At 36.6% G+C, this 16,511-nt stretch overlaps 1 protein-coding gene across 1 annotated transcript; it reads left to right on the top strand.

The window, feature by feature from the left end:
* Window positions 1–691: 691 nt before the first annotated feature.
* Window positions 692–2,650, top strand: LOC139522679 (uncharacterized). Its single transcript, XM_071316146.1, has 3 exons — window positions 692–736; window positions 1,497–1,967; window positions 2,009–2,650. Exons 1-3 carry the CDS (start codon window positions 692–694, stop codon window positions 2,648–2,650), a joined length of 1,158 nt encoding a protein of 385 aa, XP_071172247.1.
* Window positions 2,651–16,511: the final 13,861 nt, after the last annotated feature.

Here is a 16,511-nt window from a genome sequence, read left to right as displayed (position 1 = left end):
TTTACTTATATCTACAATTTCATTTCCGTTCTAATTTTTGTAGTTTTCTTTTCTTTAAGGGCTGATTGACAAAACTAATAGAAAAAAATACATTCAAAACGATCGTAATGACTTAAAAGTTTTTATTTTTGTTGACATAATTAGATGTTTTAACTTGTTTCTTCTTTAGATCACAGATAGTAACCTTTTAAAATTGTATTTAGTATCAAGTTCTCGGTGTTGCCCTATTGTAAATAACTGAATCATCATCTTATATCTGTGGTTGTATTTTTCTTCTCTTTACACTCAGTATTCAAAATATCAAGCATGTTTCATATTTTGCTAACTTATTAGTACATTTTTGGAACGGTAAGATTTTCCTACCTTAAGTCCTAGTTTGCCTAAGTCATAGTTGACAGAACATTATGAGAATTTTCGATTTATGATGCTATTCAACTTCGTACTTGATATGACCTTGCATCTAATTGATTCGAGCGCAACTGGTGAGTCGTATGTAGACGAAGCACGCGCCTAGCGTACCATTATTATAGTCGATGAGTTTTTATATTGGTCTTAATCGGTAGATATAAATACTTCAAAAATGAAGTAGAAAATGTCGAGAACTAAACAAATGTTTATATCATTTTACATGATTTATTTAGTTATATGTGATAACGGCTAATATTGCAAAGTAAATAGTATTCAATAAAATATGCGTTATGTAAATATACAGTTACGTGCCGAATTAAAGTTCACGGTACAACTTTTTCATATATATGAACAACATGTATATCAAAACATGATAGTGCATTATTTTATGGAATACATGCCATGCTATATCGCTTCTTTATTTCTAAGTAATTCGATTCCCCACCTTTTTGTCAAAAAAGCATATGATGTTACCTGTATATGAGTAAAAGTGTGCAATGATTTGCAATGCAATTTCCACAGGGTACATGTTGATGGTAAACATTTTATTCATTGAAGAAAAAAATTAAACATACAGACAGACATGTCATTGTTTATTACAGAAAAAAAGATAAAAAATGGTATGTGCTCATGCGGAATAGCTTATCATAATTTCTAAGGTGATGTTGTTTACCGAGCCCAGACATTTCAGAAATTCGCAAACGTTCTGGGTAAACTTGTAAATCCTTTGCATAAACTTAGTCTGGGACCACTATACAAGGTTATTCGGGTACTCAGAATAAGAAATCTAGGTATAAAATATCACCGTGTAGTTGATCGGGTACTCAGTATACTATAAGAAAACTAGATTTAAAGTTTGACAGCGTTGTTGATCGAGAACTGAGTATAAGAAATATAGGTGTACAATTTGATAGCGTAGTTGATCGGGTACTCAGTATAAGAAATCAAAGTGTACAGTTTGATAGTGTAATTATTCGGGTACTCAGTATAAGAAAACTAGATCTAAAGTTTGACAGCGTTGTTGATCGAGAACTGAGTATAAGAAATGTAGGTGTACAGTTTGATAGCGTTGTTGATCGGGTACTCAGTATAAGATATCTATAGGTGTACAGTTTGACAGCGTAGTTGATCGGGTACTCAGTATAAGAAATCTAGGTATAAAATATGACAGTGTAGTTGATCGGGTACTCAGTATAAGAAAACTAGATCTAAAGTTTGACAGTGTTGTTGATCGAAAACTGAGTATAAGAAATATAGGTGTACAATTTGATAGCGTAGTTGATCGGGTACTCAGTATAAGAAATCAAAGTGTACAGTTTGATAGTGTAATTATTCGGGTACTCAGTATAAGAAAACTAGATCTAAAGTTTGACAGCGTTGTTGATCGAGAACTGAGTATAAGAAATATAGGTGTACAATTTGATAGCGTAGTTGATCGGGTACTCAGTATAAGAAATCAAAGTGTACAGTTTGATAGTGTAATTATTCGGGTACTCAGTATAAGAAAACTAGATCTAAAGTTTGACAGCGTTGTTGATCGAGAACTGAGTATAAGAAATGTAGGTGTACAGTTTGATAGCGTTGTTGATCGGGTACTCAGTATAAGATATCTATAGGTGTACAGTTTGACAGCGTAGTTGATCGGGTACTCAGTATAAGAAATCTAGGTATAAAATATGACAGTGTAGTTGATCGGGTACTCAGTATAAGAAAACTAGATCTAAAGTTTGACAGCGTTGTTGATCGAAAACTGAGTATAAGAAATATAGGTGTACAATTTGATAGCGTAGTTGATCGTTTACTCAGTATAAGAAATCAAAGTGTACAGTTTGATAGTGTAATTATTCGGGTACTCAGTATAAGAAAACTAGATCTAAAGTTTGACAGCGTTGTTGATCGAGAACTGAGTATAAGAAATATAGGTGTACAATTTGATAGCGTAGTTGATCGGGTACTCAGTATAAGAAATCAAAGTGTACAGTTTGATAGTGTAATTATTCGGGTACTCAGTATAAGAAAACTAGATCTAAAGTTTGACAGCGTTGTTGATCGAGAACTGAGTATAAGAAATGTAGGTGTACAGTTTGATAGCGTTGTTGATCGGGTACTCAGTATAAGAAATCTAGGTATAAAATATGACAGTGTAGTTGATCAGGTACTCAGTATAAGAAAACTAGATCTAAAGTTTGACAGCGTTGTTGATCGAGAACTGAGTAATAAGAAATATAGGTGTACAGTTTGATAGCGTAGTTGATCAGGTACTCAGTATAAGAAATCAAAGTGTAAAGTTTGACAACGTAGTTGATTTGGTACTAAGTTTGTTCACTCCTTAGATATGCACTTGTCACCGAGTTGTAACTTTCGATTATTGACTTAGATTTTCAGAAACAAATATTTCAAGTACCGATAGTTTAATTTGTCATAAAGACGTCAAACATATGCAGTATAAATAATAAAATAATAAAATCAAAAGTTTCGTTTATAAATAAATATAGGTTTAATAGTTAATAGCTTTAAAACCATTACAAATAGAGTTTATATGAACCAATGCTTGTAACCTGACAATTATATTTATTGGGTTATATTCGTAAAACTGTCGCACTTAATTTTAACTTGTCTCAAGTCACGGATGTTTTTCATCCTTTACATACGGGGCGCCGAATGGGACTCTTGTGATTTTGTACTCGAAATTCAATTTTGTACGGACAAAAGTGAGTTTTGTTCAACAAAAATGAGTTCAGTTTAACAAAATGTGTAGCATACTACAGATTTAAAATTTTGTATGGGCGTCAAGTTGGTTACCTATTCCCTATTCCCTATTCGTTACCTATTCCCTATTCCCTATTCGTTGCCTATTCGTTACCTATTCCCTATTCCCTATTCGTTACCTATTCGTTACCTATTCCCTATTCCCTATTCGTTGCCTATTCGTTACCTATTCCCTATTCCCTATTCGTTACCTATTCCCTATTCCCTATTCGTTACCTATTCGTTACCTATTCCCTATTCGTTACCTATTCGTTACTTATTTGATTTTCAATATCCTTCCCCCTTTTTAATTATGGCATGGAATAGTTTAATATGGCTGCCGTTACCATGGAAACGGCACAATTGTGAAAAAAATGAGTTTTTGGTTTTTGGTGAACTGTTTGGATATGCTTCAACTCAGAATCATCATATTTTAAAACAATGTAGGTGCCCACTATATACAGGTGTTGGATGATTTTGGCGATCATTGGAACTACAATGTTGCCATGGAAACTACACCAAAATTTTCAAAATTCTAAAAATGCTCAAAACTTCATGAAACTTCACAGTAATGATGAGCAACATTGGAGTTGGAATTTCCAAAATAGGTCTTGTTACCATGGAAACAATGCAAAAAGGTCAAAAATTTCAAAAATAAGAATTTTCCGCAAACTGGATGAAACTTTACAGGAATGGTAACTGGCATAGGCAGAGTTGGATTTTGAAGTTAGAATTTTCAAAATGGCCGCCGTAACCATGGAAACAGCAAAAATATCAAAAATTCAAAATGTTCAAACTTAATGAAACTTTGCAAAAATGTTACTAGACATCTGTAGATGCTCTCTTTGACTTTGGAATTGTCAAAATGGCTGCCGCTCACCTGGTAATAGGGGGAAGGGGTGCCTTCCGTTATTGCTAGCAATTACAAATCTAGTTGTTAATAGTCTTACATATGGTAATAGTTCTGAATTGGTTGAGGTAAAATGATCTTTTTATGACTTATTTATATGTGTTTGTGCTCAACCGATCCTTTTACTTCATGTTCGATACGCATTTGTTCCTTACTTGATTTTTTATACGTTCTACCTTTTAACTGCTTTATGTCCGTATGTTTGAAGATGGATCTTGGTTCGACGGGATGAAATCACCGTGTTAGCGCTTGCTAAAAAAACGAAGATGTGGTATGATTGCCAATGAGACAACACTCCACATTAGACCAAAATGACACAGAAATTATCAACTATAGTTCACTGTACGGCCTTCAACAATGAGCATAGCCCAAACCGTGTAGTCACCTATAAAAGGCCCAGACATGACAACCTCATACAATTCAAACAACAAAACTGACGGCCGTATTTCATATACAAAAAAATAAACGGAAATATGTAACACAAAAACAAACGATAACTACTTAATTTCAGGCTCTTGTCTAGGGACAGGCACATACTTACATAATGTGGTAGAGTTAAACATGTAAGCAGGGTGTACATCGTTTCGGAGCATGCTATTACCTTGTTTAATTCGTTCCATTACTCGCTTATAATTCGCTTATAATACGTGTATCTTACGTTGCACCTTTTAAAACATGATTTTCAATTGTTTTGTTGTCTCTGGTGGAAGATTTGGGCTCTTAGAGGTGATATAACTCTATAAGTGCATTTGTATCCGTTCCAGCGGTCGGATAATACCCTGTTAAATATTCGTTACTAATTCGCTTTTAAAAAGTTTGTTGTACGTTGCACCTTTTAGAAAAGGATTTCCAATTGTGTTCATATCTCTGGTGGTAATAATGTGTTCTTATAGATGAAATACCCCTATAAGCGCATATGTACTCGTTCCAGCGATCGGTTAATACCCTGTTACCTATTCGTTACCTATTCGTTACCTATTCACTTATAGTACGTTTGTTGTACGTTGCACTTTTAGAAAAGGATTTTCAATTAAATTCATATCTCTGGTGGTAACAATGTGTTCTTAGAGATGAAATGACCCCATTAGAGCGCATGTACCCGTTCCAGCGCTCGGTAAATAACCTGTTACCTATTCGTTACTTATTCGCTTTTAATGCGCGGGGTATACGGTGCACCTTGAAATAAATCGTTTTTTAATTGTGTTCAGGTCTCTGGTGGTAAGAATGTGTTCTTAGAGATGAAATTACCCTATTAGCGCGCATGAACCCGTTCCAGCGCTCGGTTAATACCCTGTTACCTATTCGTTACCTATTCGTTACCTATTCGCTTATAATACATTTTTTATACGTTGCACCTGTTAGAAAAGGATTTTCAATTATGTCCAGGTCTCAGACGGTAACAATGTGTTCTTAGAGATGAAATGACCCCATTAGAGCGCATGTACCCGTTCCAGCGCTCGGTAAATAACCTGTTACCTATTCGTCACCTATTCGCTTTTAATACGCGGGGTATACGCTGCAACTTGAAATAAATCGTGTTTTAATTGTGTTCATGTCTGGTGGTAACAATGTGTTCTTAGAGATGAAATGACCCCATTTGAGCGCATGTACCCGTTCCAGCGCTCGGTAAATAACCTGTTACCTATTCGTTACCTATTCGCTTTTAATGCGCAGGGTATACGCTGCAACTTGAAATAAATCGTGTTTTAATTGTGTTCATGTCTGGTGGTAACAATGTGTTCTTAGAGATGAATGACCCCATTAGAGCGCATGTACCCGTTCCAGCGCTCGGTAAATAACCTGTTACCTATTCGTTACTTATTCGCTTTTAATGCGCGGGGTATACGGTGCACCTTTAAATAAATCGTTTTTTAATTGTGTTCAGGTCTCTGGTGGTAAGAATGTGTTCTCAGAGATGAAATGATCCTATTAGCGCGCATGTACCCGTTCCAGCGCTCGGTTAATACCCTGTTACCTATTCGTTACCTATTCGTTACCTATTCGCTTATAATACATTTTTTTATACGTTTCACCTGTTAGAAAAGGATTTACAATTATGTCCATGTCTCAGGTGGTAACAATGTGTTCTTAGAGATGAAATTACCCTATTAGCGCTCATGTACCCGTTCCAGCGCTCGGTAAATAACCTGTTACCTATTCGTTACCCATTCGCTTTTAATGCGCGGGGTATACGGTGCACCTTGAAATAAATCGTTTTTTAATTGTGTTCAGGTCTCTGGTGGTAAGAATGTGTTCTTAGAGATGAAATGATCCTATTAGCGCGCATGTACCCGTTCCAGCGCTCGGTTAATACCCTGTTACCTATTCGTTACCTATTCACTTATAATACGTTTGTTGTACGTTGCACCTTTTAGAAAAAGATGTTTACTTGTGTTCATGTCTCTGGTGGTAACAATGTGTAATTAGAGATGAAATGACCCTATTAGCGTGCATGTACCCGTTCCAGCGCTCGGATAATACCCTGTTACTTATTCGTTCCTTATTCGCTTTTAATGCGCAGGGTAAGTATACGTTGCACCTTGAAATAAATCGTTTTTTAATTGTGTTCATGTCTTTGGTGGTAACAATGTAATCTTAGAGACGAAATGACCCTATTAGAGTGCATGTACCCGTTCCAGCGCTCGGTTAATACTGTAAACCAACTTAATTTCGCGAGCGATTTATTTTCGCTATTTTCGCGAGTAGAAAAATAACGCGAAAATAAATCGTCGCGAATATGTAAAACTTGGATCTTTCCTTATTAAACTTCATCAAGTAAATCAGAAAAAATCGCGAAATTAAATAGCCGCGAATTGGTCAAGAAAGGGTAAAACGCGAAATAAAGTATTCGCGAAAATAAGTTGGTTTACAGTACCCTGTTACCTATTCGTTACCTATTCGTTACTTATTCGCTTTAAATACGTTTGTTGTACGTTGAAATCCTTTTCTAAAAGGTGCAACGCACAACAAACGTATTATAAGTGAATAGGTAACGAATAGGTAACGAATAGGTAACAGGGTATTAACCGAGCGCTGGAACGGGTACATGCGCGCTAATAGGGTCATTTCATCTCTAAGAACAAATTGTTACCACCAGAGACATGGACACAATTGAAAATCCTTTTCTAAAAGGTGCAACGTACAACAAACGTATTATAAGTGAATAGGTAACGAATAGGTAACAGGGTAATAACCGAGCGTTGGAACGGGTACATGCACGCTAATAGGGTCATTTCATCTCTAATTACACATCGTTACCACCACAGATATGAACACAAGTGAAAACTCTTTTCTAAAAGGTGCAACGTACAACAAACGTATTTAAAGCGAATAAGTAACGAATAGGTAACGAATAGGTAACAGGGTATTAACCGAGCGCTGGAACGGGTACATGCGCTCTAATAGGGTCATTTCGTCTCTAAGATTACATTGTTACCACCAGAGACATGAACACAATTAAAAAACGATTTATTTCAAGGTGAAACGTATACTTACCCCGCGCATTAAAAGCGTATAAGGAACGAATAAGTAACAGGGTATTATCCGAGCGCTGGAACGGGTACATGCACGCTAATAGGGTCATTTCATCTCTAATTACACATTGTTACCACCAGAGACATGAACACAAGTGAAAATCCTTTTCTAAAAGGTGCAACGTACAACAAATGTATTATAAGTGAATAGGTAACAAATAGGTAACGAATAGGTAACGAATAGGTAACAGGGTATTAACCGAGCGCTGGAACGGGTACATGCACGCTAATAGGGTCATTTCATCTCTAATTACACATTGTTACCACCAGAGACAAGGACATAATTGAAAATCCTTTTCTAACAGGTGAAACGTATAAAAAAATGTATTATAAGCGAATAGGTAACGAATAGGTAACGAATAGGTAACAGGGTATTAACCGAGCGCTGGAACGGGTACATGCGCGCTAATAGGGTCATTTCATCTCTAAGAACACATTCTTACCACCAGAGACCTGAACACAATTAAAAAACGATTTATTTCAAGGTGCACCGTATACCCCGCGCATTAAAAGCGAATAGGTAACGAATAGGTAACAGGTTATTTACCGAGCGCTGGAACGGGTACATGCGCTCTAATGGGGTCATTTCATCTCTAAGAACACATTGTTTCCACCAGACATGAACACAATTAAAAAACGATTTATTTCAAGGTGAAACGTATACTTACCCCGCGCATTAAAAGCGTATAAGGAACGAATAAGTAACAGGGTATTATCCGAGCGCTGGAACGGGTACATGCACGCTAATAGGGTCATTTCATCTCTAATTACACATTGTTACCACCAGAGACATGAACACAAGTGAAAATCCTTTTCTAAAAGGTGCAACGTACAACAAACGTATTTAAAGCGAATAAGTAACGAATAGGTAACGAATAGGTAACAGGGTATTAACCGAGCGCTGGAACGGGTACATGCGCTCTAATAGGGTCATTTCGTCTCTAAGATTACATTGTTACCACCAGAGACATGAACACAATTAAAAAACGATTTATTTCAAGGTGAAACGTATACTTACCCCGCGCATTAAAAGCGTATAAGGAACGAATAAGTAACAGGGTATTATCCGAGCGCTGGAACGGGTACATGCACGCTAATAGGGTCATTTCATCTCTAATTACACATTGTTACCACCAGAGACATGAACACAAGTGAAAATCCTTTTCTAAAAGGTGCAACGTACAACAAATGTATTATAAGTGAATAGGTAACAAATAGGTAACGAATAGGTAACGAATAGGTAACAGGGTATTAACCGAGCGCTGGAACGGGTACATGCACGCTAATAGGGTCATTTCATCTCTAATTACACATTGTTACCACCAGAGACAAGGACATAATTGAAAATCCTTTTCTAACAGGTGAAACGTATAAAAAAATGTATTATAAGCGAATAGGTAACGAATAGGTAACGAATAGGTAACAGGGTATTAACCGAGCGCTGGAACGGGTACATGCGCGCTAATAGGGTCATTTCATCTCTAAGAACACATTCTTACCACCAGAGACCTGAACACAATTAAAAAACGATTTATTTCAAGGTGCACCGTATACCCCGCGCATTAAAAGCGAATAGGTAACGAATAGGTAACAGGTTATTTACCGAGCGCTGGAACGGGTACATGCGCTCTAATGGGGTCATTTCATCTCTAAGAACACATTGTTTCCACCAGACATGAACACAATTAAAACACGATTTATTTCAAGTTGCAGCGTATACCCTGCGCATTAAAAGCGAATAGGTAACGAATAGGTAACAGGTTATTTACCGAGCGCTGGAACGGGTACATGCGCTCTAATGGGGTCATTCATCTCTAAGAACACATTGTTACCACCAGACATGAACACAATTAAAACACGATTTATTTCAAGTTGCAGCGTATACCCCGCGCATTAAAAGCGAATAGGTAACGAATAGGTAACAAGATTATTTACCGAGCACTGGAACGGGTACATGAGCGCTAATAGGGTAATTTCATCTCTAAGAACACATTGTTACCACCTGAGACATGGACATAATTGAAAATCCTTTTCTAACAGGTGAAACGTATAAAAAAATGTATTATAAGCGAATAGGTAACAGGGTATTAACCGAGCGCTGGAACGGGTACATGCGCGCTAATAGGGTCATTTCATCTCTAAGAACACATTCTTACCACCAGAGACCTGAACACAATTAAAAAACGATTTATTTAAAGGTGCACCGTATACCCCGCGCATTAAAAGCGAATAAGTAACGAATAGGTAACAGGTTATTTACCGAGCGCTGGAACAGATACATGCGCTCTAATGGGGTCATTTCATCTCTAAGAACACATTGTTACCGTCTGAGACCTGGACATAATTGAAAATCCTTTTCTAACAGGTGCAACGTATAAAAAAATGTATTATAAGCGAATAGGTAACGAATAGGTAACGAATAGGTAACAGGGTATTAACCGAGCGCTGGAACGGATACATGCGCGCTAATAGGGTAATTTCATCTCTAAGAACACATTCTTACCACCAGAGACCTGAACACAATTAAAAAACGATTTATTTAAAGGTGCACCGTATACCCCGCGCATTAAAAGCGAATAAGTAACGAATAGGTAACAGGTTATTTACCGAGCGCTGGAACGGGTACATGCGCTCTAATGGGGTCAGTCATCTCTAAGAACACATTGTTACCACCAGACATGAACACAATTAAAACACGATTTATTTCAAGTTGCAGCGTATACCCCGTGCATTAAAAGCGAATAGGTAACGAATAGGTAACAAGATTATTTACCGAGCACTGGAACGGGTACATGAGCGCTAATAGGGTAATTTCATCTCTAAGAACACATTGTTACCACCTGAGACATGGACATAATTGAAAATCCTTTTCTAACAGGTGAAACGTATAAAAAATGTATTATAAGCGAATAGGTAACGAATAGGTAACGAATAGGTAACAGGGTATTAACCGAGCGCTGGAACGGGTACATGCGCGCTAATAGGATCATTTCATCTCTAAGAACACATTCTTACCACCAGAGACCTGAACACAATTAAAAAACGATTTATTTCAAGGTGCACCGTATACCCCGCGCATTAAAAGCGAATGGGTAACGAATAGGTAACAGGTTATTTACCGAGCGCTGGAACGGGTACATGAGCGCTAATAGGGTAATTTCATCTCTAAGAACACATTGTTACCACCTGAGACATGGACATAATTGAAAATCCTTTTCTAACAGGTGAAACGTATAAAAAAATGTATTATAAGCGAATAGGTAACGAATAGGTAACGAATAGGTAACAGGGTATTAACCGAGCGCTGGAACGGATACATGCGCGCTAATAGGATCATTTCATCTCTAAGAACACATTCTTACCACCAGAGACCTGAACACAATTAAAAAACGATTTATTTAAAGGTGCACCGTATACCCCGCGCATTAAAAGCGAATAAGTAACGAATAGGTAACAGGTTATTTACCGAGCGCTGGAACAGGTACATGCGCTCTAATGGGGTCATTTCATCTCTAAGAACACATTGTTACCGTCTGAGACCTGGACATAATTGAAAATCCTTTTCTAACAGGTGCAACGTATAAAAAAATGTATTATAAGCGAATAGGTAACGAATAGGTAACGAATAGGTAACAGGGTATTAACCGAGCGCTGGAACGGGTTCATGCGCGCTAATAGGGTAATTTCATCTCTAAGAACACATTCTTACCACCAGAGACCTGAACACAATTAAAAAACGATTTATTTCAAGGTGCACCGTATACCCCGCGCATTAAAAGCGAATAAGTAACGAATAGGTAACAGGTTATTTACCGAGCGCTGGAACGGGTACATGCGCTCTAATGGGGTCATTTCATCTCTAAGAACACATTGTTACCACCAGACATGAACACAATTAAAACACGATTTATTTCAAGTTGCAGCGTATACCCTGCGCATTAAAAGCGAATAGGTAACGAATAGGTAACAGGTTATTTACCGAGCGCTGGAACGGGTACATGCGCTCAAATGGGGTCATTTCATCTCTAAGAACACATTGTTACCACCAGACATGAACACAATTAAAACACGATTTATTTCAAGTTGCAGCGTATACCCCGCGTATTAAAAGCGAATAGGTAACGAATAGGTAACAGGTTATTTACCGAGCACTGGAACGGGTACATGCGCTCTAATGGGGTCATTTCATCTCTAAGAACACATTGTTACCGTCTGAGACCTGGACATAATTGAAAATCCTTTTCTAACAGGTGCAACGTATAAAAAAATGTATTATAAGCGAATAGGTAACGAATAGGTAACGAATAGGTAACAGGGTATTAACCGAGCGCTGGAACGGGTTCATGCGCGCTAATAGGGTAATTTCATCTCTAAGAACACATTGTTACCACCTGAGACATGGACATAATTGAAAATCCTTTTCTAACAGGTGAAACGTATAAAAAATGTATTATAAGCGAATAGGTAACGAATAGGTAACGAATAGGTAACAGGGTATTAACCGAGCGCTGGAACGGGTACATGCGCGCTAATAGGGTCATTTCATCTCTAAGAACACATTGTTACCACCAGACATGAACACAATTAAAACACGATTTATTTCAAGTTGCAGCGTATACCCTGTGCATTAAAAGCGAATAGGTAACGAATAGGTAACAGGTTATTTACCGAGCGCTGGAACGGGTACATGCGCTCTAATGGGGTCATTTCATCTCTAAGAACACATTGTTACCGTCTGAGAACTGGACATAATTGAAAATCCTTTTCTAACAGGTGAAACGTATAAAAAAATGTATTATAAGCGAATAGGTAACGAATAGGTAACGAATAGGTAACAGGGTATTAACCGAGCGCTGGAACGGGTACATGCGCGCTAATAGGGTCATTTCATCTCTAAGAACACATTCTTACCACCAGAGACCTGAACACAATTAAAAAACGATTTATTTCAAGGTGCACCGCATACCCCGCGCATTAAAAGCGAATGGGTAACGAATAGGTAACAGGTTATTTACCGAGCGCTGGAACGGGTACATGCGCTCTAATGGGGTCATTTCATCTCTAAGAACACATTGTTACCACCAGAGATATGAATTTAATTGAAAATCCTTTTCTAAAAGGTGCAACGTACAACAAACGTACTATAAGTGAATAGGTAACGAATAGGTAACAGGGTATTAACCGATCGCTGGAACGAGTACATATGCGCTTATAGGGGTATTTCATCTATAAGAACACATTATTACCACCAGAGATATGAAGACAATTGGAAATCCTTTTCTAAAAGGTGCAACGTACAACAAACTTTTTAAAAGCGAATTAGTAACGAATATTTAACAGGGTATTATCCGACCGCTGGAACGGATACAAATGCACTTATAGAGTTATATCACCTCTAAGAGCCCAAATCTTCCACCAGAGACAACAAAACAATTGAAAATCATGTTTTAAAAGGTGCAACGTAAGATACACGTATTATAAGCGAATTATAAGCGAGTGATGGAACGAATTAAACAAGGTAATAGCATGCTCCGAAACGATGTACACCCTGCTTACATGTTTAACTCTACCACATTATGTAAGTATGTGCCTGTCCCTAGACAAGAGCCTGAAATTAAGTAGTTATCGTTTGTTTTTGTGTTACATATTTCCGTTTATTTTTTTGTATATGAAATACGGCCGTCAGTTTTGTTGTTTGAATTGTATGAGGTTGTCATGTCTGGGCCTTTTATAGGTGATTACACGGTTTGGGCTATGCTCATTGTTGAAGGCCGTACAGTGAACTATAGTTGATAGTTTCTGTGTCATTTTGGTCTAATGTGGAGTGTTGTCTCATTGGCAATCATACCACATCTTCGTTTTTTTAACAAGCGCTAACACGGTGATTTCATCCCGTCGAACCAAGATCCATCTTCAAACATACGGACATAAAGCAGTTAAAAGGTAGAACGTATAAAAAATCAAGTAAGGAACAAATGCGTATCGAACATGAAGTAAAAGGATCGGTTGAGCACAAACACATTTAAATAAGTCATAAAAAGATCATTTTACCTCAACCAATTCAGAACTATTACCATATGTAAGACTATTAACAACTAGATTTGTAATTGCTAGCAATAACGGAAGGCACCCCTTCCCCCTATTACCAGGTGAGCGGCAGCCATTTTGACAATTCCAAAGTCAAAGAGAGCATCTACAGATGTCTAGTAACATTTTTGCAAAGTTTCATTAAGTTTGAACATTTTGAATTTTTGATATTTTTGCTGTTTCCATGGTTACGGCGGCCATTTTGAAAATTCTAACTTCAAAATCCAACTCTGCCTATGCCAGTTACCATTCCTGTAAAGTTTCATCCAGTTTGCGGAAAATTCTTATTTTTGAAATTTTTGACCTTTTTGCATTGTTTCCATGGTAACAAGACCTATTTTGGAAATTCCAACTCCAATGTTGCTCATCATTACTGTGAAGTTTCATGAAGTTTTGAGCATTTTTAGAATTTTGAAAATTTTGGTGTAGTTTCCATGGCAACATAGTAGTTCCAATGATCGCCAAAATCATCCAACACCTGTATATAGTGGGCACCTACATTGTTTTAAAATATGATGATTCTGAGTTGAAGCATATCCAAACAGTTCACCAAAAACCAAAAACTCATTTTTTTCACAATTGTGCCGTTTCCATGGTAACGGCAGCCATATTAAACTATTCCATGCCATAATTAAAAAGGGGGAAGGATATTGAAAATCAAATAAGTAACGAATAGGTAACGAATAGAGAATAGGGAATAGGTAACGAATAGGGAATAGGGAATAGGTAACGAATAGGCAACGAATAGGGAATAGGGAATAGGTAACGAATAGGTAACGAATAGGGAATAGGGAATAGGTAACGAATAGGCAACGAATAGGGAATAGGGAATAGGTAACGAATAGGGAATAGGGAATAGGTAACCAACTTGACGCCCATATCTTTCAGTGGACAAAAGTTACTTTTGTCATGACAAAATTCATTTTTGTAACACAGACTTTACTTTTGTTACTTAATTTGAAAATTGGGCGACAAAAGTAAATTTTGTATGCAAATTTGTTTAGTTTGGATTCTGTGAACTAATTTGCATACAAAATCGACTTTTGTGACACAAAATTGAGTTTTGTGAGACAAAATTGAGTTTTGTGAGACAAAATTGAGTTTTGTGAGACAAAATTGAGTTTTGTGAGACAAAATTGAGTTTTGTGAGACAAAATTGAGTTTTGTAAGACAAAATTGAGTTTTGTGAGACAAATTGACATTTGTGAGACAAAATTGACTTTTGTATTTTGTATGCAAATTTGTTTAGTTTGAATTCTGTGAACTAATTTGCATACAAAATCGACTTTTGTGACACAAAATCGACTTTTGTGAGACAAAATTGACTTTTGTGGGACAAAATTGACAAATTGACTTTTGTGAGACAAAATTGACTTTTGTGAGACAAAATTGACAAAATTGACTTTTGTGTTTTAATTTCCATATTAGATAACAAAAGTCAATTTTGTATGCAAATAAGTTTATATTTGCATACCTTTTTGACAAAATTGACTTTTGTCATGACAAAATTGACTTTTGTCATGACAAAAATGAATTTTGTCTACAAAAATGAATTTTGTCTACAAAAATGAATTTTGTCTACAAAAATGAATTTTGTCTACAAAAATGAATTTTGTCTACAAAAATGAATTTTGTCTACAAAAATGAATTTTGTCATGACAAAACTGAATTTTGTCATCACAAAATTGAAGTTCTCATAAAACAAGTCTGTATCACATAAAAATGATTTTGTTATGACAGAATTGAATTTTGTACAAAACCACAAGAGTCCCATTCGGCGCCCCGTATTACAATGTAAGAATAGGGAGATGAGGTATGATTGCCAATGAGACAACTATTGGCATATAGTTTAAATGAAGCGGCGTTTTGCATTTGCGCCGATCTGCACTTCATTTGCGCCGATTTTTTCTTTCATTTGCGCCGATATTTTCTTTCATTTGCGCCGATTTTTTTACAGGTAAATTACAGGTGATAAGATATAAGAAGATGTGATATGAGTGCCAATGAGAGAACTCTCCATCCAAGTCATGTTATTTTTCATTTAACATTATAGACCTCTTCCATTAGCCACTTGTACAAATTTATGAATTGTCAATCACAACATGTATATAACTGTTGTCCCCTGCTCACAGTGGGGAGGTGGAAGAAGGCCTACAAGATACATCTCCAGACATTTTCCCTGAACGTAACCGTAGTTCTTTAGCCTCTGTCTTTTGGACATCTGCCACATATTTATGCTCGATCTGTGTTTTGACAATAAAATCCGTGGTGACTCTGGCTTTACACAGTTTTATAGTACATTAGTAAGATATGTTGTTATATTTCAGGACACTTATCTTCCGATATGTATAGCCCTTGATGATTAAAGAATTGTCTCCTCGGCTCGTTTCAGTGTGCAATATGTCTATTATGGTACAATGAAGTTACAGAAAAATATGAATCAAAATTATCTTAAACATAAATGAAAAACATTTAGAACCAAATTTTACCAATGGTATAGTACATGTACAAGTATTAATTTACCTGTAAATCTAATTAGGAGCAAATAAAAAAATCGGCGCAAATGAAAAAATGAAATCGGCGCAAATGAAAGAATGAAAATTTTCAAAATCGGCGCAAATGTCATACGCCCAAATGAAGTGAATATAATCAATTATAGGCTGCCTTCAACAATGAGAACATCCAATACCTCAACAGTCCCGACACGAAAAGAATATAAATAAGTGTTATAGAAAAGTCAATGTACTAATATATAGACCTCTGATTTCGTTATACTCATAATCTGATGTTCTTATCCCCTTACGAGCATAATGAAATCAAAGATC

Source organism: Mytilus edulis, chromosome 5, assembly GCF_963676685.1.
Source record: "Mytilus edulis chromosome 5, xbMytEdul2.2, whole genome shotgun sequence".
Classification (NCBI taxonomy): Eukaryota; Metazoa; Mollusca; class Bivalvia; order Mytilida; family Mytilidae; genus Mytilus; species Mytilus edulis.
This window is presented reverse-complemented; position numbering and strand designations above follow the sequence as displayed.